Genomic DNA, 24,772 nt, shown 5'->3' with positions numbered 1-24,772 from the left:
ATCAGCTGGAGGCAGACTGACTGCACAGCACAGCGGAGATGAAAACAGCTATGACGGAGGGAGGGAGGGAGGAAGAGGAGGGATACTGGGAGGCAATGTAGGGGGGAGCTTTAGGAATGAGTTGCTAAATCTGAAGCCGGTCAATACATTTCCAGCCAGTAAAAGCTGTTATTCAGATTACTGTACTCGCCGCAGTCTCCAGCTCTTGGCAGGTATATGAACTCTCTGGTCTCTCCATCTATCATCCATCGCCGCAGCAGTGATTTAGGGGAACATCTGGGGCAGAGGCGTGGCTGCACGACTTCTGGGAAAGTGGTTGGAGAGTCAGAGCGGTTAACACGCAGCTCAGCGTCGTTGAGTATCAGATTAATTTACACAACATGTGTCAGAGTGGATGGACAGCAGATTATAAAGATATTGACAGCTCAGCTTCGACAGAGACGTGCATGAGCCCGGAGGCTTTTTTTTTTCATCCTATCAGGGCAGAAACAATCATTTTTAACTTTTCATTTAAGAGAAAAGTCCCTCAATTTGTTAATTATGTGACCAAAATCCATAAAGTCTTACCTTGATGAATACAAGATGTACTCTTCATTCATAGAAACAACAGAGCATTTTCACCAGTTAAAAAACTTTAATTTAGTCGTCATAAAACATTGCTTTACAACTGATGTTCACAATCAAAAGTATGGAAATAAGGCAGATGCATCCTGGAATGACGGAACAAAAAGACACACCTACCCCCCACTGACACTTTTACAAATATTAACTTGATCCCGACTGAAACCTCCACTCAGCCCACAAATATGCCATCATCTTTCTGACGCATTAAACTCCTGCAGTTTTAAAGGTTTCTATACTTGAATTTGCTCAGTTTATGTTCATGTTTGATCAAAGATGTTAAGTGCAGACAAATCAAAGTTTGATTAAATGTAAAATAAGATGATCCGACTAACACCACTGACATGACTATGGTCAAACGCCTCCAGTATTTTGACAGTTCATGAAGCTTCATATTCATTCTTTAAAAACAGCTTTAACTTACTTTAGTAAAGCAGAGAGACAAGCTCAAGAACTAGACTTAACTTTATGGTGTGTAAAGTAAAAGGTATAACCCTGTCACTATCCTGTTAAAACATCCAAAAGAGCAACTTTGAGTCCAGCTGGTTGAATTATCTTAAAGGATACGTGTTTTGGGTTTCACATATGTGCATTGCAGAAGTTCTTGCTCGCTGTAATATTTCCTCCTGCCCATGAACAGAACTCTTCCAAGTGGGATTCCTCCCTATTTGAGGCTTTAGCAGTCGGAGTTAGACAAACCAAGTGGCTTTCTTCCAGAGTTTGAATCTTCTGAAGCCAAAATAGTAACACAAGAGTATTTTGTACTAAATAGACGAACTTTGGAAGACTGCACTTGATTTGTGCACATGAATGTGGAGTTTGTTCTGTTACAATGGAATCACATTATAAAGGGACTTTTTTTCAGCATGAAAAGGAACAACTACAGTAACCAACTAGACTCGGAGAGCGTAGGGCTCCGTCAAGGCCATGCTCCATCTCACAATGTTGCCAAAGTGAGAAAGTTATCTGTGACCCCCCCCCCCCCCCCCCCCCCGTGAATCAAAACCTCAAGTAGTTTTTCTGTATTCTTGCAGACAGAAAAAACCGAAAACATAGCAGATGTAATAAATCCTTCACTGTATATATGGGAAGATGAGTGGTGTTGGTTCTTTTTCAAATGTTGGTATCCACTGGTGAACTAACTACATTTGGATTTCTACTCATATTATGCAAAAGAAGCAATGTTGCAAAGATGAATGAAGTTTAAAGGGCTTGAAAATGTATTTTATCAACCAGCTTTTGACTATAAATGATGGCGTCACATCACACTACAAGAACAGTTTTTTGCCAGAGTAACGCCACGAGAGATTAGAAGTTTCTCACTGGTTTGAAGTGGGCGGGGCTCAGAAGGGAAAAGGTGATGTCACATATTTCCATTCATTTTGAGTGTTAAGGGATGTTTTTTTCTTTTCCAAACTTATTTAGAATCTGAATATTTAATCTCGTTAGGGAATACTTTAGATTGTAATCTATGTTTTCAGGGACTTTAAAGGCTGACATATTGCAGAATAAATGTTTGATAAATCATAAATGCAACATTATAGAGCTGCAACGATTAACCAAACAATTCATCTGCAAGAATTCTGATTATCGATCAATCCTTTAAGCTATTCTTCCAGAGAATAAGGCAAAGATCTGTGTGTGTATAAATATTTCCTGGATTTCTTCATCTTCTGATAGTTAACTGAATATATATTAAATTTTTGGACCATTGATTAAAGGAAAAGAGCAGTTGGCTGCGTCACTAAACAGATGTGAAACATGTAAATGCTTAATCTCTGCAGGGATTTTGTTAAACATTGTTTAGAACGATGATGGCACATACTGGGGCTGTGTCCTCCCTTCTTTTTTTACATACACTGAAGATTAAAATTAGAGAACAAATTATTAATACCTGATTTGTTCTGAAATATTATTTTTCATTGTTCAGAATTTGATAGAATATCCATTCTTCTTCAGTCTCTTCCACAGTTTGGCAACTGTAGTGGGTTTCTTAGCCATTACTTTGTTGAAAAGGATTTTCCAGATATTCTGAACAATAAAAATTACAATATTTCAGTATAAATCAAGTATTAATACTTTGATCTCTAATTTTGCTCTCCGGTGTACAGCATCCCATAAAATATAAAGCAGTCATGCAGCTGCTTGTCTGCATGTGGCCCACCCTTTCTCTAAAACATCACAGCAAGTTTCTCCTCCTAATGAAACTTGGAATTAATTGCAAAAAAACTTTTAACTTGTGCATAAAACAGAGACTCCTCAGACAGTCTGTAAACTCCTGAGTCAAAACAGCCCATCCATGTCCATTAACAAATTCAAATTGAAGACTAAAAATATGTATTTGTGAGTAAGCACTTCCATCTCACACCCGAGATCATGATGATAGTGGAAGAAGGAAGTTACTCTGTACAGTACACACACATATACATGAGCTCTGCTGTGAGCAGGCACAGTGATACAGAAACACTCACAACATCCACCTGTCCTGATAGAAGAGCGAGCAGCCTACTTACATTTTAATGCATCAACCGGTTACTGTTTTGCAGAGATGGGCGGGATGTCACAAAAGCTTTGAAGATGAAGGCAAAACCCCTGGAGTCATTCCAGACTGAGAAAGAAGTGACTTTGCCCCAATAATCATGTGTATAATTATTGCTCAGGTATGACTAAATCAGTGAAAATTCTCATCACAGGATCCGTAATATGTCTGTTCTCCTGAGCCGATGGTCCCTAAATGTTTTTCATCCATTTAATGCCTTTGCTCCGTAAGGCAAACCATTCGTTCAGAGCTGTTGAAATATCCCTCCACCTCTAAATAAACTTAATTGCACTCTATACAATCACTTAAGACGATTCTATACAGTTTTTTTCCCCTCAAACCTCTATTTATAATAATTACTCTCCAAGTAAAACAGAAATAAACATGTCCAGAAATGAAACAGATAAGATAAAAGTGTCAGTTCATGTTGTGGTACATCAAGGCTGGTTGCGTCTCCTCCTTACGCAGGACTCAAGTTTGAGAAGACTAGTCTGGGGGAGAGACACGCGGTCAGAATCCATCAGACAGACTTCCCATCAGGCCAAGAAACTGCTTGTCACAACCGTTTTTTTTCTCGCATGACAAACTCATGAGCCGAAGCAAAAAAATGTTGAACGAGCATGTGGCTGGTTATTCGGGCTGATCTTTCATCCTGCTTCATAGTTGACTGCCGAAAAAAAAAAGACTGTTGGTAAGAAAATAAGTCAGGAATGTTTACTACAAACTGGATTCTCCTTTTGGCGCCGTCTCTTCGGGTATCGGTTTGCTAATATGGCACTTTCACTTTACATCAGCTTGAATCAATCTGGATTGCTGCGAAGAGATTTACACACTGTACAATAATGAAAAAAGTTTGCCTTGTTGATATCACAGGCATAATCAAATCTCACGGAGCAACTGCCATCTAGTAACACATCATTCTGATGAAATCTGGCTCTTTGACTTTGGACAAGCACGATGATGCCACACTGAAAACTCCACAGTGATGGAAACCAACAGAGCTGAAGGGTCTACCTGTGGTCTCTCTTTAAAAAAAGACTTCTGGTGGAATACATGGACACATACAGGAGCGGTTTTGTTGTCAAAAAAACATTGTTGTGTTCCTTCGGTTGTCACTGCAGCAACTCTGCTTTCCTTAACATCATCAATTGCCTGTTTCAAGCAAGTTTCGAGCCATAAGATGTCCCCGCAACAAGCGGCAGTCTGGTCTACGAGGTCCATCAGCGGAACACAAGCAACAAGACATTTAGATCCACAACGTTTGAAGTCTCTGTCTCCGCATTTCCCCCCCTGTACACCCGTCTTAAATCTGTTCTGGAGCTCTAATGGTGGTGACCGACAGACAGCACCAGAGGAATGAGGCAGCCCAGCACCAGAGCTCCCACCTCCACCTTGCTTAGTCCTTTCCCTCCGTTCCCTGCTGTGGGAGTGTGGCTGTGGCCGCCGCCCCCAACCTCAGGGAGGACGTGGACGGTGGCCACGTAGAGGAAGGTGCCGGCAGAGAAGAGCATGGCGACACCGGTGGCATTGAAGTCTGACAGGGCCTCCTTGCTGCTCTGAGAGGGGAACAAACACAAACACTGTGAAGCAAAATGTCTATTTGTTCCGTCAAGAAAAAACGCCCTGTCTGATTGTTTGACTGTTAAGGAATCGCTACAGCATGTCATTTAGATTTGGCTAATGAAACATCCATTTTACCTAAAACAAACAAAATAAAAAATGTATTTCTCCTTTAAGAAGCTCCAAAAACCCAGATTTTAATATTTACCTGACTGAGGCCTAAGAAGGTGAGCATGGCAAGGACAGGTGCTGCCAGGGCAAAGACCAGGAGATGTTTGCGGATGCGGTTTCTCTCGAGACCAGCATGCATCAGGAACGACACCAGGCCGAAGGCTGCCGGGGCCTGCAGACGACAGAGCAGCAGAGTTCACACAGGTTCACATGTGCAGCGTACTGCTTTTGCAACCAACGATTACTGATTAATGTGGAGAACACATTATCGATTAATCATCTGGTCCGAGACCCCAAATAATTCAGATCACTCGATTGTGTAAAAAGTTGCCAATTGATTTTCAATCGATCAACTAACCACTAAACGGCTGATTTACTGTCCAAGACACATGAGGCATCATTACCTTATGCAGCATGATGGCTACAAAGACGATGAGCTGGACGCTGGTCTGAGAGGTGGAGGCAGCAGCTCCTAGTGCAACTCCATCAGCTGGAGACAAAAGACACAGAAGCTCAGATACCATTCATATTCAACTGTTGCTCCTAAAACGCTCCAAAGGATCACCTCTGTGTTTTAATTTTTCATATAACTGTGGTGCTCAGGTTTAAATAGGATTCACTTATCAATCAACAATAAAGCGTAGGTGCAGCAGAGAGAACAGCATTAATAATTAATAGTAAAGTAGTTCAAGTATCTTTATTGCCATTGTATAAAACAACAACAATGAAGCATCCCTGAGACACGTAGCGCAAAATATAATAAGATATAATAGATTGAAAATAGTTGCTAAGAAAAATAAATATTAAAATCATCCATTTTGCAGAAGTAACTTGTGTGGAAGGAAGACCATTCTCCAGCACCAATTTGTGATTTAGACTAATAAGGATGATTTTGACATAAAGGTTATCTAGTGCCATCATTACAAGAGAATAAAACAGATCTACCTGCAGCGTGGACCACAAGACCCAGGGTGGTGGTGATTTTAGAGGAGGCGCCCCTGCCCGACTCTGGATCTAAGCCAGACAAAAACAACAAGTCAGAGAGATTGTAAACATATGTTTAGGAAATATTAAAGTAGAACCATGTGAGGATGACAGAACAACACCTCCACACTGAGCAAGAGCTGTGTTGCGTCACATGTTGGCAGAGAATTAATAAAAGGCTTTGAAATAGTGGAAAGCGAGAGTTCATGTGGGGGAGAACTGAATTTGCAGTTGAGCCATATGGAGGTGTTTTGGGTCCAATTCAACAAAATTATTTTCCTCAGGATTGGATTAGTACTTGATGAGGCTAATGACAAAGCTGCTGTCACCAAGCAATCTAATTCTACACACATACAAGTGCTTTGGGTGCTTAAATGTTTGCGCTGGTTTACCTTCAGTGCTGTGCACATGAGAACTGCCTATCTGGTCCACCAGCAGCATAAAGACAAAGCCCAGGACCAGAGACACTCCGATGCAGGCGTGAAGCTGCTCGTGACTGTGCTCGTGTTTTCCGCTGGCGCTCAGGGCCACGTCTGCTTCACCCTTTGGCTCAGACACTTCCACGACTCCAACCTGGCCGTGGCTTTGGTGAGTACCTGCAGAAACACAGATTCAAACTGTACTGTTAAAAAACACCTGTTGTGGGAAAACAAGTCAATAAGGTCAATCAAGAAAGATGAAGAAACAATAAGATCGGCTTCTCCGTGTATTTATTTCCAAATAATTTCCTTGCAAGGAAGCTGTCTTCCAGATGCCTGAACAAATGGCTCCCGTCTTCAAGAGTGCCCCCAAGGTCAGGCTCTGTAGACTTTTAAACACAGATAGTGCAAACAGCCCAGCTGGCATGACGTTTACAGAGCACAAGGGCGACTTGTCCTTTGCTTTGAGTTCCACAGAGTTATAAATGTAATTATAAATTTCATAGAGTCATAATTATTAATTTCAGACCCACTTGTATCATAGGATAAAGGGAAGTATGTTTACAAAATATACAGGGCTGTACATTGCATGCAAAGATAAAGAAAACTTCTGCATCATGAGGAGATAAAGAATGTGTTTTAAACCCAAAACATGTTAACTGTAATTCCTGTCACACTCTTTAACACATCTGATTAGTGACTGCTCGGCACAGAGAGCATCACAAACCAATGTAGGATCCTACTGAGACACAGAGGAATGTGTCAATGCAGACGATCACAAAACAAATATCTGTTTTTGACAGTTGGTTACGCAAGAGAAATAGACTCTAGTACTGGTACCGGTTGTACTTTACAGCTCACTGAACTTTGTTCTGTTTGAAAAGGATTCAAACCTATTACAGATGTGATCTATGCGTAGTTTCCGTCTGTTTGTCTTTGTGTCCTGAGGCACCCCTGGATAGACAAGCTCAACTATAAGGTCTTTAACCCCAGGGCCACCAGGACAACCGGCCTCAAATCTTTGAAGTACAGGTTTAAAAGACAGGAACCACAAACTGATGTTGAAACTTTATGGAATAACTGAGCTGTATTCAAGAGTAGCCTGACCCAGTAACCAACCCAGCTGGTCTACAAGGGAACAAACTAAACTCAAGATCTGCAAAGGTCTTGAGAGAAGGTTACGGTTAGGTGTTGACACTAAATGATTAAAGTTAGGACAGTACGTCGGGGAATGAGTTATGCAAGAAAAGCAGTACTGATGCTAAGTGAAATATCCTGGTGGAATAAAGATAATTGAAATTGAATTGACAGCTGAAATTATTTGTATTGTTCAACTGAGAAAATGGTTCATCAAGAAAGCCAAAAGTTATGGTTTCTACAATGTGAGGATTTGCTGCTTTCCCCTTTGAGGCCTCACTATACTTTTTATTTTGGTCAAAACAAGCATTTTGAGGGCATTCCCTTGAACTTTGTGAAATTGTTGCAGAAATTATTTACTGTGTCTGACATATTACAGACTAAAGCCCTATTCAGAAAGAATAAGTTTAATGTGGGGACGTTGGGTAGGGTCCTTTTTATCAGAGGTTTTAGTCATGTCCGAATGCTCCATGTCAGTAATTATTCTGGAGAATGTCAGTAAAAAATTACGTGGTAATTCACCTTCTGTAAAACAGTCCGTAAAAAATACCTCAGGTAAAACTAGTCCTGGCTGAATACGGCCCCCTGTAAAAGATATGTTGATATTCCATCATATCCTGTTAATACGTAGTTTCTACATGTTTTTGAGCATGGAGACACTCGAAGAAGCACTCTTTTCATCACATCATTTATTTTAGATGATCAATTATTTCCCATAGTTTCGTGTTTACTTGATTTTGTGATATCAGGAAGCTACGTAGCACGCACATGGAGATAGGGAGGTGACGCAGTGCGTAAATCCAGTAACCCCTCCCACCACTGGGGGAATACAGGGATTTCTTATCCCCGTGGCTATTTATATTACAGACATCCTTAGGTAAGACAATTTTACCCCACATCCCAACATTTAAACTAATCTTGTCCAAACAAGGTTTAAAACATTAATTACATTTAATCACATAATGTAATGTGAAGATGCCTTCATCCAAGGGAGTTGGGGATACAATTTCTAGGTAATCCTTAAGGAAATACGACTGTTTTTATGAACGCTACCTTCAAGGATTTCTTCATAAAGTGCGTGGACCCCCTCAGGAATGATGACAGCCAGTGCAGTCCCACACAGCAGCCCTGCTCCCAGCACAGTGATCAGCTTCAGCCTTTCCTGAAAACACAATCACAGACAAATCAGCACAAAGTCTGTCCCACTGTTCTTCCACTTCTGTATACACCAGATAATCTGATAACACAGACAAGACATTACAGGACAGATGGCTGTTCAACGTTCGTGCCTGTTAAAAGGAAGGTTTTCGTTGCCACTGTGTGCACAAGATCGCTGGATAAATACTGTATTAAGATGTAATAAAAAATACAATTGTTATAGATATTGAAACTTGCTGCTGCTTATTGAGGGACTGTTGGATCTCTGAAAAATATATAAAAAACAGAGTGAGATTCAGAACTACTCTGTATTTAAAGTGTCTTCAGATAACTTGTGATTAGGCACTGTAAACAAAACCGAATTGAATTAACACTACATAGTTAACTATACGTTCTTCTGATTGAAGGCACTGACAGAGATCAACTTTTACATTTAATTGGTAAATGTTGTCAAAGTTGAACAAACAAAATCACAGACAAATCAGCAAAAGGTGTGTCTCATTGTTTTTGACCACTGTATACACCAGATGATCTGATAACACTACAGGTAACGATGGGTGCTTCTGCAGATTCACTTTTACCTCTGTTAAACTGAAAATGTGGACAAAGCTCAACAAACTAGGACGCACTTTTTCTAAAGCCTTTCATGCCAGACTTACCTCTGAAAAGTTGACAGCTAAAGGTATCGTCCCGGCCACGTAACATCCCACCAACATCGCAAGAGACAGCAGGCTGATGGAGCTAAAATCGTCCATGACTGCACTTTTATCTTCGGCTAATCTTCTGCTAAACCATCAAAACACAACCTCCAACCGTTTACTTTTTAACCCTTTAATCAGTGCTCGTCGATTTAAATCACATGCCACGACCTGCAGCTGTTGGTTAACACTAGTTACTAGTTTAATACACGTCTCTGACTGTTTAGTTTGCTGCACAAACATCCACGTTAGCTTTAACTAAACACTGACGTCGCAGCTCCCGGCCTCGGTAACGGTAGCTAATGCTAAGCTAACTAGCTTCGGTAACGGCCCCAGCTCTTAAAATTTACAAATAACATTTCCTGACACGTTAACGTTCACTTGTAAACACCCGTTAACCCGCATAGTTTCCTCTAGATTCACCTGTCAATACAAATAGTGCAACCTCCCGACGCTGTTAGCAGCTAACAGCGAACACACAGGCTAACCGAACATCCTCTTGTTTGTGCTGCGACAAAGTGTTTCCGGGTCACAACAACCTGTCGACGCAAACCTGCCACGTATCTGCGAGACAACAGGGAGTTTGTTTTATTGATTTCATATAAACATTACTTCTCTTACCTGTTCCAGAGTTATACGCAATAGCGACCATGTATTTCCAAATGTAAACAATAATAACATTTATTTAAAATGTACAAATACAGTAAAACAAAACATAAATAATCCGTTTTTTTATTGAAAATGAATTAATACGCAAAATTTGAGGTAACACTGGGTCACTAATTGATAATTATAAATGATCATTTTGGGGGTGAAGTATTCCTTAAATGCATCAATAATTATAATCCAGTTATATAATTTATATATATGATTCTGAAATGGCCCCCTGTGCATGAGTACTTTTACTATTGGTACAACTTCCGATCATTTGGAAGAGTCCTCATAATATGTAACATTTTGTTAATTGGTCGTTTTTCAATTTGGTTAATTCATTCAACTGCTCTACTTTATTTTATGTGATTTCTTTTAACAGCCATAAGTCCATAAGTGTATCTTCATGGTCTAAACCAGGGATTTCTACAAGTATTTTCGACTTCCCAGGGGGAAAAACTACGGTGGGAATATTTGCTCAATTTCAGCTTTTATTCATTTATGCATTTTTAATTTTTAAAACTTTGAAATTAAAAAAATAAAAATAGTGGTATCAGCTATGTTATGCCAAACTGGAGGTAAGTAAAGTTATTGAACTGAAAACATAGAATATAAACATCGTTTGAGGAAATATTAAACAGAAAACATACTGTTTTAGTACATTTATGAGGTCATAATATAATTAAACTCTTAATATTTAACTCTTTAATATTTATTAACTCCTTTTAAATACAGGAAACAAATGCTTTTGTTCTGGAAATTATCATTTATGAATCTGATATCCGGCAAAAATCTATAATCCAAAATGAGGCGGTCTCAGTTTAGAAGTGGCTAATAAAATACTATTTTTCAACTTCTATTTTGGTAGTGTCCTAGTTTCTATGGAAGTTTGATAATTTGAGAGGGAGTTTTGTGATATTGTATTTACACTATTGTAAAAACTAGGACCATCTATTTTGGAGACTACAAAAATAGAAATATGAGGAGAAAAAAAAACAACTTTATAGTTAAAAGTCAAATTTAAAATCTGCCAAACAAAGAGAAATAAAAGTTAGAAAACACATTATTTTATTTTAAAAAAACATATTTATTAGTTCACACAATGGAGCAGTGCCTCAACATGACAACAGTAAATCAAAGCAGAATCCAACAGACGGGTGAATTGCAACTGTCTTTTTGCCAAAGGAAAAAAGTACAACCAAAGTTTTATCATGCAGTATGTTTGTGCAAACCCTTTTCTGTTCACAGCTCACACTTTCCCTTCCAAACACACACACATACAAGGCAGCCGCTCCTTGCTGATGGAATGGAGGGTGTAAGGGCACGTTTACAGTCTGCTGGACCTGAAAACGGTCGGCAGCAGAACTGTGAGGATCTAAGGACGTCAAGACAGAGACGTAGGTTCTTTATTTCGCCAGTCCGATCTTCTTTGCTTCTGTTTCATATATCAACAGCCTCCACATTTTTACTATGAAGACTTCTGCTTCTTCATCAAGAACCTAAACAAAAACAGGTTGGTTAAACAAAATTTACATCAAGCAGCTCAATAAATATATGCAACGAATCGGACTTGAACATGAACGTTGCATGAATAACTGAGGACCAACTGTTTAACTATGACACAAACCTAAGCTGCTTCACCTTAATCAATCCAAATGTCCACCCTCCAGATTTCAGTCATTAGTTATTATTAGGACACGTTCACTGTCATCATGTCAAGTTTGTGAGGACAGAAGCATGCAAAGCCTCTGATAGATGGGCCTCAACTCTTTTTCATGCATTGCTGTAGAAAAGTTTGAGTGACGACTACATTCATGCACAGGGATCACTGCAGAACTCACCTGTTGTTTTTCAGCACTGCACAGCTTTTATAGGTCAGGCTGCAATAACTAACATCTGTTCGGATGATCTCTAGAGTCTATTCTTCTACATATTTCTATACCATGGTGTGGCTGAATATTATTTTTCACCTACATGATTGAATTAAGTAATTTTTTTACACAATCATAGTAAGTTTGTTTTGTTTTTTTAATTGGCAATTCGAAAAACTATAACATGTCTGTATTGCGGTGAATTGTGGGTAGTTAAATCTGGCGTAAACTGCATCCCGAGGGGTCGCTCTGGAAGTCTGCAGAACTGTGCACATGCAGTGATGTCATGAAGACATTTGGATTCAGCTCCATGCTGCTGTGAGACTACTTTAGAGACAGTGGTACTTTGAGCTAAATGCTACCATCAACATGCTAACATACTCAAAATAATAACACTTACTGATGTAAAGCAGGTATAACTTTAACCATGTTCACCATCTCAGTTTTAGCCTGTTAGCATGCTAACACCTGTTAATTACCCCGAAACCCAAAGTACAGCTGAGGCTTGATGGGAATGTCATTAGTTTTGAAGGTATTTGGTCTTTAAACAAAAGTATTCTACAAAATCAAAGTGTGCACTTAATTATGGTGCTAGAGGGTGAATTCATCACCAGAGTGATCACAATTTGTCCTGAGGGGGACATGAAGGACTGAACCAAATTTCATAAATGCATCCAATAGCTGTTGAGATATTTAAGTCTGGATTACAGTGGTGAATGACCGACTGCCAGACACACCAACATTACATCCCTGGAGGTATGCTGCTGCTAGTTCTGCTAAAAACAGTCAGGAGAACTACTGCAAACATACTGTGAGTAAAAAACCTATATTCTTAAAAGAAAAATGGCATCAAGTCACATTTGAATCACAGTAAGCATTACTCCAAACTGAGCAGTCAACCATGACATTTTTGCTACGGTCATGGTCCTTGACGTCCCCCTAAAGGCAGCTTGAGCCAAAACAAGTGATCACATGGGGTTCAAATCACCAGTAATTCCAATAAAAGATCAATTCAAACACACTTACCATAGCAACATCATCAAGAATACCCTGTGGGGTGCTGTGTGCCATCACCTGGGGATAAAAGGAAAATACTCATGTTTAAATGAGCAGCAGTGCAACACAACTAATATCCACACATATGCGTGGGCGCACACACACAATAATACATATATTAAAGTCAATGAGTATTACTGATGAATATGTTTAATCAAATAATCACGAACCTTTGAACAGACAAAATCAACCAGCGTGGGTTCCTCCTCGCCGATGTACTCAATAATCTTCTTATTGATCCATGGTCTAATGCGGCGATCCATCAGCATCTACAGAAAGAACATCAGAACGACACATGAGCTCATTTTATATTAGTGACATAATATTAGCCACTGTACTATCAAATCAAATAATGTAGCGCAGGAACTCAACCCTACAGCAACAGGACAGAACATTCAATTAGTAATTAGTACACTTTGACCTTTTGAATATTTTAAAATGCCAGAGGCTCTTTACCGAGTCAACCATCGTCCAGTCCAGAGGGTAGGAGAAAAGCTCAGGCCTGGCTGTGGGAATCTTCTCAATAAGGCTCTTTATGTGCTTGCGTTTCTCCTCTGTGTTGACGCTTCCTTTGGCCCCTGAAATGTCTGCTCCATCCAGCTCCAGACTCTTGTCGTCATCGCCGTAGTCCAGCGGGACCAGTTTCCTTTTGCGAGGCTGCTCATCTGCTTCCTCCTCGTCAAACTTGTTGAAGACACTCTCCACAGTTGCCAGCTTCTTTCGCTTGCCAACGTTGGGCTGGCTGGGACTGTTGGTGGCACCTGGAGAAGAGAAGCACCAGTTATTTCGGCACAGAGCAGATAAAGAAACAGATTCCTCTGTGTCCTCAGCTTTCACTCACCCAGTTTGAGACTGAGACCGATCTTGGGCCGGTGTTCCTCCGGTGGTTGAACCTCAGGGGTGTTTTCTCCTGGAATGATGATGCCACAGGGAGATTCGTTGCCGGGTGTGTTTGGAGTTGCGTTCCCACTGGCAGAGGACACTGAGGGAGCAGTGGTGATTGGTCGCATGATAGGTTTGATTAGCGGCTTGGCCTCCTGCGAGTTCTCACAATCATGATAGTCGTCCTCCCCCACTTCGTCTTCGTCATCATCTGAATGCTGCTGGGGGGGTAGAGGCATCGGCTCTGCAGCTGGCCTTGCTGACCCTCTCTTCTCCCGATCCCGATCCTTGTGAGCCCTCTCCTGGTTCACGTCCTCCTCGGGTTCAAGTTTCAGAGGAGGCTGACGTCTGCGCTCTGCCTCCTCCTCCATCTACACAAATATACATACATACAATTTAGTGACTGGTGGCATTTTAATAAGAGATGCACGAACATCACTACAGACTGGACACAAAAAGGGAGACAGAAAACAGGGATACTCTTTTAGTGACTGAGGACGCTGATCTGTAACCTTGTTTTGGAGGGTGTCAGAGCAGTGAGAGGACAGAGTGGATGTTCAGCTGTGGAAACTGAACATTTGACATTATTTAGACTTGTTTTATTATTATGTAGTTACAATTCTTTTGCTTCATTAATGCCGACATGCCATCTCAAATCTGGTTCAGTGTAAAAAAGAAAAGCCGCCGTAATTGCGGATGCAGTATTACAGGATCTTTGTGTAAAAAGAGGCTGTAGACTCACTCTCTGCATCTCAGCATCAGGGTCAGGGTGACCTTCAGCCAGAAGCCTCTGCCTGATCTCCTCCAGCTCCTCCTTCTCCCTCTTCCGGTCTCGCTCGTCCAATTCTGTCTCCTTTTCTCGGTCACGAAGTCGCTTCTGCAGAGCGCTGCCCCTGAGGATGAGAAGGAGAAGTCAGGTGATGACAAGTTTAAAACACAAACAAAAGTGTGTACCTCACTCATCTAAATGCGCATTTAGATAATCACCTGTAGTATTTTGGGTCGTCTCTGTCGTCGTCATAATCTTCAAGGAATTCTTTCAGCCTTTTGGCTTCTTTCATCTGAATTTAAACACAGTAACAATTAAGTGTATCTGCATGAATCCAGCAACTCATCCTCACATATCTGACATAACAAATGTCTAAAACCAATGTACAATTATTATTGTCTAGCTATTTGTTAAGGTGTGGTATGCACTCATGTTTACCATTTCACGACGCCTCTCATCCTCCCTCTCCGTGTCTTTGCTGTAGTCACGAGCCTTCTTCCTCTCCCGGATCTCCCAGTTTTTCAGGCGCTTTAAAAAAAAAAAAATAAAATTCAACCATCACTGACTGAGTCAATCAAAAGTCAATCATTAAATTCATTTTCATTCATTGTGCAATTATTTAAACTTATGTTGAATCGGTGAAAATGACAGAAGAGGATATACGTACTTCTTGATAAGCTGCTTCCTTGTCTCTAAGCCTCCTCTCGAGTCTCCTCCGTTCGTACACGTCCTCCTCATCTTCTTCACGGTCTCGTTTTTTTTCTTCTCTGGTCCTCTCTCTGCAGACGACAATTAAATAAGTTAAATAATAACTCACCAGTAACCAAATATCTTAAAGGGGAAATAAGAAGATGCAAAGAATGCAAGAAAAAAAAGTCAAGCACTTATTTTACTTGTAGACAGCCTTTTCGATTCAGCTTTAGCCGGCATCAACTGTCAAATCAGAGCTGTATTTTACTACAGTGGTTTCATTATTTCATATTTGCATGAGCCAGCGCACTTGTTTTCCTATACACTGAATAACATGTATTTGATAACCCATTTAGAAGCTGCTCTAAAGAATTAAATTCTATCAGAAAAAGGTGATTGAAAGCTCCAGAACATATGCTAAATAGACCTTGAGGGGAGATTGTTTTGTCAACAATCATTGTGATTATCAACACATTTTGCTAAGAATGTCAGGGGAAAGTAAATGGAAGTCTATGGTCATTTTTGAGACTGTACAGATCTGTTGATTTGCATGACATTATGTTTTGTCCACTGCTCATTTATGTCAATGGGGTTGCTTCTCAGTCTCACAAAAGGTAGGATTTATTTTCAGTGCAGCTGTACTGGATGTAGTTGGATACACAGTAGCTACAAGCACCTAAAAAACTGATTTATTAGCCTTGCTCCAGACTTATCGATGTCTGCATCAGCGGTTCAAATAGATGAAAAAAATGGATTGATAATGAAACAATTAACATATTTTCAACATTTTAGTATCAAAACTGTGCAAAATATGCAGGCTCCCCTTGGACCGTTACTTAGAAACATACTTCATAATATTATTCAATTATACCAGTGTTTTTTTACCTGTAATTATAGCCCCACTTTTGACTTGCATTATAAAGACAACTCAGGCCTCCCACTCACCTTGATCTGCTTCGATCTTCACTGACGTCTCGACTCCTTTCCCTCTCCCGCTCCCTCTCTCGCTCTTTCGTCCTCTCCCGCTCACGATCTCTCTCCCGTTCACGGTCGCGATCTCTGTCTCTCTCCCGCTCCTTGTCCCTCTCTCTCTCCCTCTCCTTCTCTTTCTCGCGATCGCGACGCTCCCTCTCACGCTCCCGCTCTTTGTCCCTCTCCCTCCTTTCCCTCTCGATCTCCAGTCGCTCCTTTTCCTTCTTTCCTTTTTCCTCCTCAAGTTTCTGCAGGAGCCCAACAGGAAGAGAGGGGGAAAAATGTGTTACTAGATTCTCAGTACTGAAAATACTAAAATACATGAATACACATTTTATCAGCACAATACTGAAAATGATTTTGACTCCCATGGTCCGACATGCTCACATACTGCTGCAAAGTCCTCTTAGCCCTGGTGTTTCATCCAGGAGGAGCGGTCCGCTGTTTGAGCAGGTTTAATGCAGATACTGCCCAGTTCAGGACAAACTTACTTAAAGTCATACATTATAGGTCAATCAAACATAAAGTAATCTGTGCTTAAATGAGGAGTTACAGCAGGTGAGGAAGTTAAACTCTAGCTGGTGTTTTATCAACACTTTTTTAACATTTATATAATTGTATTTCTGTTACATCAAAGTGTTGATAGATAACTTCCTGTCCTGGCTCCTGTATCCATCCAGCCCTCCCCTCATCACATACACTAATATGGTGTGATTTTTTTTTCTTCACATATGTAACAGGTCAACTCGACCTCTGCAGTTACTACGTGCTCTATGGTGATCTGAGATTATACTCTTATGTAATAAGAGGCCATTCCAATAAAAACTGTGGGCGACTACTGGTGAAATGGATATCCGGCCATTTTCCGAATCAATGTGCATTCAGGCAAATGCTGACAAGAAATAGATTTGACCTAATGCAAAAGATACGGTGGGTTAAAATGCATAATGTTTGACATGAATAAGTTTGATTATATCGCAGCTTCAGCATGGAAATATGCTGTTACACATTAACGCAATGCTTTATGCACTCAGCTTTACACGATTCCTTGGGTTTAATTGGAAGTGGGGCTACTCATGCTACACATTAAGGCCAAGTCAGCTTTGAACCATTAGGTCAACAAGTTCTAACTATACACTTAAGATCACCACCGTATAACGCCCTGGTTTGGTCTTACCTATGGGTGCCAAGTGGATTAAAACAAGCCAACGCTTAACATGGCAAATGGCCCAACTTAAGTGAATTACATAATAAGCTCCCATGTGTTTTCCACATGGTCATCTGAGATGAGAGGGCACAGTGTCAGACTGCAATGCAAAGTGCTCCCCTGCAGCAGTGTGGGAGACCCGGGGACTGAGAGTATATTGTAATGCAGAAGGTTGTTTTATGCTTGCATTGTAATCTTCTGAGGTAAATATTAAATACAACTGTAATACAAGTGAAGATAGATTTTTAACATTTACAGCATAAAATACTTGAAAGTCATGGGGGAACGAGAGTACTACTGTTGCTGATATAATTTTCTTATTTGCTGAGCTGAAAGAGAAACGTACCAGATACTTTTTGAAAAATCAACTCCCTCTGGGCAAACACTGCACCTTTGTGGTTTGAACATCCCCAATAGTAATTATTAAATTTTTATGTAAGCTTATCTAGTATGTTTGTACTCTAAGTATTGACCTTTTTTCTGCTTCCTAACTAGTTGACATAAAAATCATGGCATTTTCTACAGACCGTTTTGGAGCTACTGGTGTGCAACTCACAGGTGATGAACTACGGTTTCAGCGCGTCTCTGCCCCTACACATCCTACAGGCTACGTGTGGGAGGAAAAGCAGGGTCATGTGTAAAGTCAAAATAATCAGGTCACACGTCCAAACGATACCTGTGAAACGGTTTATCTAATTACAGTTCATCCACATAAAACAACATCAAGAACAACCTCAATTAATGTCTGAAACAAGTCAGATACTGTATTCTATTTTGCCACAAGGAAATTAGTGAAACAGTCTTACCTGTAGGTTGTCTTCAGGGGTCTCTTTGGACTCTCCAACCCAAAAAAATAACGTGAAAAACCTCAACCTAACTGTTCTAATAAATGTCTAACAGGAGTTACGTGCTGTTGGAAATGTGGGTCTGACAGCTGTTCAGTGTTACACAAACATAAAAATGAGGAAAGGATGGGAGAGGTCTGAACTGCCTGTTCTATATGCGCTATATGCTCTATATTATGAATTAGATAGACTTGATTCAAATTCAGAGGGGCTTTGACTCATCTGGGCAATTCACAATCTATTCCAAGATGTCAGTAAACTGCCTGGCTCTCACTGTCTTGTCCTGTTTTCTATCTTATTTCCATCCTACAACTTACCTCGTTCTAAAATTCCATATGGAAACACATACTGCTTGAGAACAACTTAATCAGCATTTCAAACACTGTGACTGAGGTGGGCTATGATAAAATGCATTCAAACTTACAGAAGCTGTCAACCTATTACCTCAGGTGTCTGACACTTCTCTGTTGTTAGGTTTGAAGCTCCAAGTTTCTCTCTGTTGATGGCAGCATGTTTGGCATGAATCAATCATCTATTCTTAAGGCTGGTCATCTTGACATACTAAACAATTAACTTATGGTACCTGCAGTCTTTAGAGCTGTTAGTTATCTGTTACTTCTTTCAAACGTCACGTCAAAGTGCTGATAAAAGAGCCTTATTTTATTCAGTAGCTGACAATACTGCTAACTGGTGTTCATTCAAATATGGCTCACCTCTGTAGCAGTATTAGAAATTAGATTTAAGTACAGTTCCACAAGGTTTTTCGTCCCTCCCTGCAGCTGTGTCCTTTCGCAAATACCCTCATATATTTAATGTATTTTCTTTTTCTAACTAAAAGGATGGGGACGGAGTCACTAAGACACAGAAGAGAAGAAAACAAAAAGAGAGAAAAAACCCAAATACGAGCACTTACCTTGTATGTCTTCAGACCACAAGAGTGCTGTGGAGGGGCGCTCCCTGCTTTAGTAATACTACAGGCTGCAGTTCAAACTACTGCAGTGGTTAGGCTCATTCAGTCTATGTGTGTGTGTTCTTCAAACACATCATTTATCATCTGAGGACCTGCAGAGGTTCACTGAGCTTCCCCGTCTTCTAAAACCTGACTGTGCAAGTGCAACGTGCTACATTTTGGACTTCTCTAGCAATCCGTACATTCCAGTTCCAGCACCAGTGACAGTTTTTTCCCTGAGGCCACACGTAAATAGAAAAAGAAGTGAAACCGAGAGCCAGTTGCCCCTCTGCAAACCCTAACAGAAGGGAGCGCCCAACATGAGTAAAGAAGAAATAAAAGATCATACTTACATCCTATCCTCGCAACTTTTTCCAAAGCTGAGATTCTGAGATTCATCTTGCTCTAGTCACCAAATGAACTCTACCACATTGGTGGGGTTTAATCAATAGATTAGCTTTAGATGGAATTTAACATTGTGTCCATGCACTCTGTCTGATGACTTTAGCTTGTGCAGAGCTAAAATCTTTAGTCTCAAATCAGCATTATGAATAATAATAATAACTCTTGTCCAATTTGGAAACACTAACAGATACTATAAAGCCATCTATGAGTGGTGGTTGTAGTATTTGAGCACTTTAAGCCTCTATAGATACAATAAAATATTGGAATCAACATCTGCTACTTTATATTCCTTTAATGTTTGAATTTCACTACCTAATCTATGTGTTAACACTACCTCCTTACTATAGCTGACAGTAACAGAACTGTCTTAGGGAGGAATAGCCTCCATAAATTACATAAATTGCAGCTCCATTTGCTGTTGAGGAATTTCTAATTACAAAAGTGGAGGATTTCTTCTCCAAAACCTAAAATTACAGAGTAATAACAGCAGTTTGATACATTACCTTGTGTGTGTCCCGGAATTTACTGATCTCTCTGGAAATCAAGTCTCTCTTGTCATCCTCCATCTCCATGGCATTGATATCCTCCTTACACAAAGGAGAGAAAGACAAGAAGAAAACAAACACACTAAGTACTCAACAGCTAATATTAAAAACACCCCAAATCACAAAACATCTACATTATGCAAAGCAATACCTCCTCTTTCTTCTCTTTCCGCTTCTTGTTGCGGGGTTGACTGTCGGGGTCCTGCGAGGGAGCATTTAGCTCACTTGCATACTCTCGGATGAGGACGTCTATTGCACCCTTCACAACCTGGTCCCGACGCAGGGTTTCTTCATCGAGGACCTCCTCCTCCTCATCATCCCCGTTCTTTGACCCACCACTGGCTCCCTATACGTTTGAGCCAGAAATATGGGAGATACAACCTTATAAACCCAAAAAATATCAACAGACAAGTTAATCTTTTATGCAGCAGGTGAAGAGCATACCCCATTGGCACTCCTTTTCTTGGCCTTCCACTCATCTAGCTGGGCCTTGGTCTTGGCATCTACCTTCACCAACAGCTTCTTATCACCTAAAAGCAACTCGTGCAGAAGTCTGAGGGCTCGCAGTGTTGATTCAGGCTCCTTATACTCACAGAACCCAAAAGCTTCCAGAAGAGACAGCAGGAGGAAAGTTAGTTCCACAGATGATAAAAAAATTTAAACTTGAAAAAATGTATATGGAGCGGGGTGAATATTTCTTAATGGATTTACAGAGACTCTCATGCATTCACATTAAGAGAAAAGATCTGTTGTGCCCTTTTTTACCTTGAAGTTTCCCAGAGGCTCCTTGGACCCTTTTCCAGCTTAGAACAATACCACATTTCTATATTCAAAGAGAACAAAAAAAAGGAATTCTTCATTTTCCAATTACAAATGTTAATATTTAATCAATGAACAATGAATCCCTGATAAGAAAGTTTGCGCAAAAGCATTTGAGTATCCCGGAGACATTGTTTTGTCAGTGGATATGTGCAATGAGTCATGAGCATTGTGCAAGTTGGTTTGCTATGATACAAGGTGATGCATACCTGTATAACGTGTTATAGGTGTCTGTCACTCAGAGGTTGCATTAACAAAATATTTTCCCTCATCGACTAAACTTTTTTAACAATGACTGTAAAATCTGAAGGCTGTGAGTCATTTTGACAGATTAGAGCACTGAGGGTTATCAACAGTCACTTTGACTGCTTGTCTCTTACTTTATTAGTGTCTTGTCTTTGATCTCATGTGCATGACCTCATCGTCTAGCGCGCTTTAGCCATCACATTGGTCGGCTATATCACTACACACTACTGCAATATATCACAGCAGCTGAGTGTCTGAAGTTTTTTTAAAGTGAAACTTGGCCCATTTTCAAACAGCACTGTGTCACTGGCAGTACATGAAGGTGAACAGTAACCGCCTCCCTCCATGCCGCCAGCACCTGCAGGTTCTCGATCACCCACTGGCAAAAAATAAGCCGGATGACACAAAACCATGTGCAGAGCCGGGTGAAAACAGCCAAAGCTTCACTTCAAAAAGTACATTAATTGTTATGGCACAATGGTCGCAGTGTTTTTAGTTGCCTCCGCTGTGACTGTGGAAAAAAATTTAATTAATCTGCTTTGTATTGCAAGAAAAGTAAGCGCATCGTCTGTGTTCATCTTTTCTCTCCATGCCCTTATAAGTGCATAATCGATATGCTTGCTTTGCATGTTTATTATTACAAAATCAAATCAAAGAATGCAAATGAAATGCTTCTGAAGGTCTGTAATTTAATTAAAACGACGGGTAATAATAAATCATGATGGCATTTTTACAACCCTGCGATTTAGTTTAATGCAACTCTTAACCTAAGCAGTTCACTGCTGCTGCATATTATTTTACCATACCTTACAATATATAAAGCTTGACTTTCATCTGAGAATTGTCTGAAAAAGAACAGGAGGAGTCGGTACACTCAGTCAACTCACCGCGAGAAGCTGTCTGACCAACATGTCAGATGCCTTTTCAGAGATGTTCCCTACAAACACAGTGGTGGTCGGGCCACCGCTGTCGTCTGGGTCCTTGAGTCTGATGGTAGGCTCCTTCTTTGGAAGCATCGGCTTATGTGCTACGGCAACTGTGGTCGGGACAAGAACCTGCAACATCAAATAACATTTTAGGTATTTAGTGTTTTTAATTTTGCACATATCTGGGTAAGAATAACAATAAGAGCAGCAATGGAAAATATGCAAATATTACAAGAACCTCATAATAAGTGCAAAGGTCGATTAAACTGCCTCGGATGAGCAGCAGACTTGTCAAAAATAATCTGTATTAACCGAGCTAAACTGATAATGTGTGAGGATTATGTATTTAATAGCAGATCATAGAGAACAGCTGATGCTTCAATTGCCATGCAGTAAGTACTCCTGTGTCTAACTCACTGTGGGCGTGGGGGTCACGACACCCATATGAACCGGGATCATGGGAGTACCTGAAAATAGAAACAAAATACAATAATCAAACCATTTAATGATTGAGGAATACAACCATACACACCCACATAAATGTATATATTGTTTTTTGTGTGATTACCCAAGGTAACAACCAACTAGGTTTACAAATTCTGGTAACTGTCTTACTATGTGATTATGTGATAAGTATAATTTGGGACATTGCTGTTTATAGTTATATTTCTAGGTATATCTTTATAATATTCCTTTACCCTTTCCAGGTCGAGATTACTAACCTTTATGGGTTTATTTGCCAATTTTGTTTCTCATTTTAAATGCAGTATCCTGAATAATTTTCAGAAGCATTCTATTATTAACTGGTGTTGCTGCATTTGTTACAGAATCTGTCAAATTGCTTCTGCTTTTTAACTCTCACAGGGCTGAGCTGAATGGTTGAAATGCAAGAGAACAGACAGGAACTCCTGGTACCTTAAAAATGTAATTGTGCCCTTGGGTCCTAAGAGTGTTTAAACGTTCAAACTAAAACCATCATCCGTAACAACTGTGTTTGTTTATTAATCAGGATCCTTCTTGTGATTATGAGCCTGGTTTACAAACACACAGCTGTTACTGCTGATGGGAGGTTTTCTATAACGTTACCTGGCGGGACAGTCGGTGCAAACCCTGCATACTGAGGAGGTGGGATCCTGGGAGGTAACTGCGGGATGCCAATCTGCTGGCGGTTGAGCGGAGGAGGGTATGACATCCTGAAATATACAGGAACCTATAAAGAGAGGAGAGGATGTTCCACTGGAGATCAAGGAAACACTGTTGACATTCTTCAATGTACTAAAAATGACTTAAATCCAATAAATAAATAAATGCATAAATTATTGCATTATTTCTACACTTTTGTTCACCTACATTTATTTCTGTATGTCTGTGTCTATATGGTATTGGGGCAGGAGGTCCTACTGATGCATTTATTATTTATTTAAACATTTATTTATCGAGACTTAGGTCATGTTAAGTCCTCCGTGTTCTTCAGGGTTACTCTGGGTAATGTCAAGTTCATCACAGTATCAAATCATCACCATGCTAGAACAACTGACCGGCTAACGTTAAACACTAACCAGATGTGACACCTGCTTAGATGAAAAGTGGCGCTACCGTCTCGTTTAACGTCAATTAGCTAAATTAGCTCGAGCTAGCTAGCACATACTGTGTGGCCTTGCTAGTTCACGTTAGCTGTAGCGGTCATGTGCGAACTTACTCACCTGTAATCAAGTGTACAATAAAAACCAGTGTCTAATACTGCTTTGTGTTATCCGAATAAAATCCCATTAAATACGTTTTAAGAGAACAACGTAACGCTTAATATATAGTTGTATTTGCAACCGGCGCGCAGGAAGAACCAGAACCACTATGGATACAAATAACTGGGACCTTTTCTTGTCGAACTGCATCCTGGGATAGCACGGCACGGGGGAGGTATTGCTTCCCCGTATTCAGTCTCTCAGGCAAAGAGTCTAAAAAAAGAATATGTTGGAAATAACGTGGCAAATGATATGTTTGAGGACTGTTAACGGTGACTGGTGGAATGGGAAAATTCCTTGCCTTAATATATTTATTTTCTATCATGTGCATGCACTATTATTGTATTTGTATTGATTTATTTATGTATTTAATGTAGCCTTGCTGTTTTTAAACGATTCAAATTGTTTATGAGGAATACAAACTATATATTCCTGAGAAATTGTAGTGTAGGCCCAATGAACTGTTCCAAATAAATAAATATTTTGTGACCAATTAAAAATACCTTTGTAGTACCTGAGGTGGACAAGAAGGGTCTTCTAAAGTCCGAGTGAGATATAATATTAGAAAATACTTGCAATGAAGTGTTAGGATTCACTAGGTAAAAACAAATGGTCTCATTATGTAAAAATGGCTGATTATGTATATTCAAATAATTTCCCTTAAAGAAATCTTGCCACTAAACTAAAAAAAAGGTACAAGGGTTCATTTTGGCAGATGCTTTTTTTTAAAGTGGCATACTGTATAGTTTGTCTTTGCATGTTTTAGCCCATTACTATCCACTTAAGATTACTGCTGACCATATTCCAAATCAAGTCACTTTATTTTAGCATTGTACCAAACAGAAAATCACATATTTTTAAAACCTGGATCGACTCAAAGTTTAACACATTTTAAAAGGTCTCTTACAGT

General features: G+C 40.0%; 2 protein-coding genes across 3 annotated transcripts; both read right to left on the bottom strand.

Annotated features, from left to right (window-relative positions):
- Positions 1-662: 662 nt before the first annotated feature.
- On the bottom strand, positions 663-9,787 carry slc39a9 (solute carrier family 39 member 9). Its single transcript, XM_083925007.1, has 7 exons — positions 9,249-9,787; positions 8,485-8,593; positions 6,268-6,471; positions 5,837-5,905; positions 5,296-5,381; positions 4,929-5,063; positions 663-4,716 (listed from the first exon to the last, which is right to left on the bottom strand). The coding sequence occupies exons 1-7, from the start codon at positions 9,342-9,344 to the stop codon at positions 4,483-4,485; spliced, it is 933 nt and encodes a 310-aa protein (XP_083781133.1). The 5' UTR covers positions 9,345-9,787; the 3' UTR covers positions 663-4,482.
- Positions 9,788-11,013: 1,226 nt separating this feature from the next.
- rbm25a (RNA binding motif protein 25a) lies at positions 11,014-23,980 on the bottom strand. Of its 2 annotated transcripts, none has more exons than XM_083924415.1 (18): positions 23,824-23,980; positions 23,207-23,330; positions 22,538-22,587; positions 22,082-22,249; positions 20,895-20,952; positions 20,574-20,734; positions 20,281-20,475; positions 20,088-20,171; positions 16,152-16,426; positions 15,184-15,295; positions 14,955-15,044; positions 14,735-14,808; positions 14,490-14,640; positions 13,707-14,118; positions 13,322-13,626; positions 13,036-13,134; positions 12,836-12,883; positions 11,014-11,437 (listed from the first exon to the last, which is right to left on the bottom strand). In XM_083924415.1, the coding sequence occupies exons 2-18, from the start codon at positions 23,310-23,312 to the stop codon at positions 11,345-11,347; spliced, it is 2,481 nt and encodes an 826-aa protein (XP_083780541.1). In that variant the 5' UTR covers positions 23,313-23,330; positions 23,824-23,980; the 3' UTR covers positions 11,014-11,344. The 2 variants fall into 2 exon arrangements, with proteins under 2 accessions (XP_083780541.1, XP_083780542.1); XM_083924416.1 differs by having other exon boundaries at positions 20,088-20,168.
- Positions 23,981-24,772: the final 792 nt, after the last annotated feature.

This window comes from Echiichthys vipera, assembly GCF_963691815.1.
Source record: "Echiichthys vipera genome assembly, chromosome: 12".
Lineage (NCBI taxonomy): Eukaryota > Metazoa > Chordata > Actinopteri > Perciformes > Trachinidae > Echiichthys > Echiichthys vipera.
The sequence above is the reverse complement of the archived record's forward strand: the minus strand, read 5'-3'. Positions and strand labels throughout refer to the sequence as shown.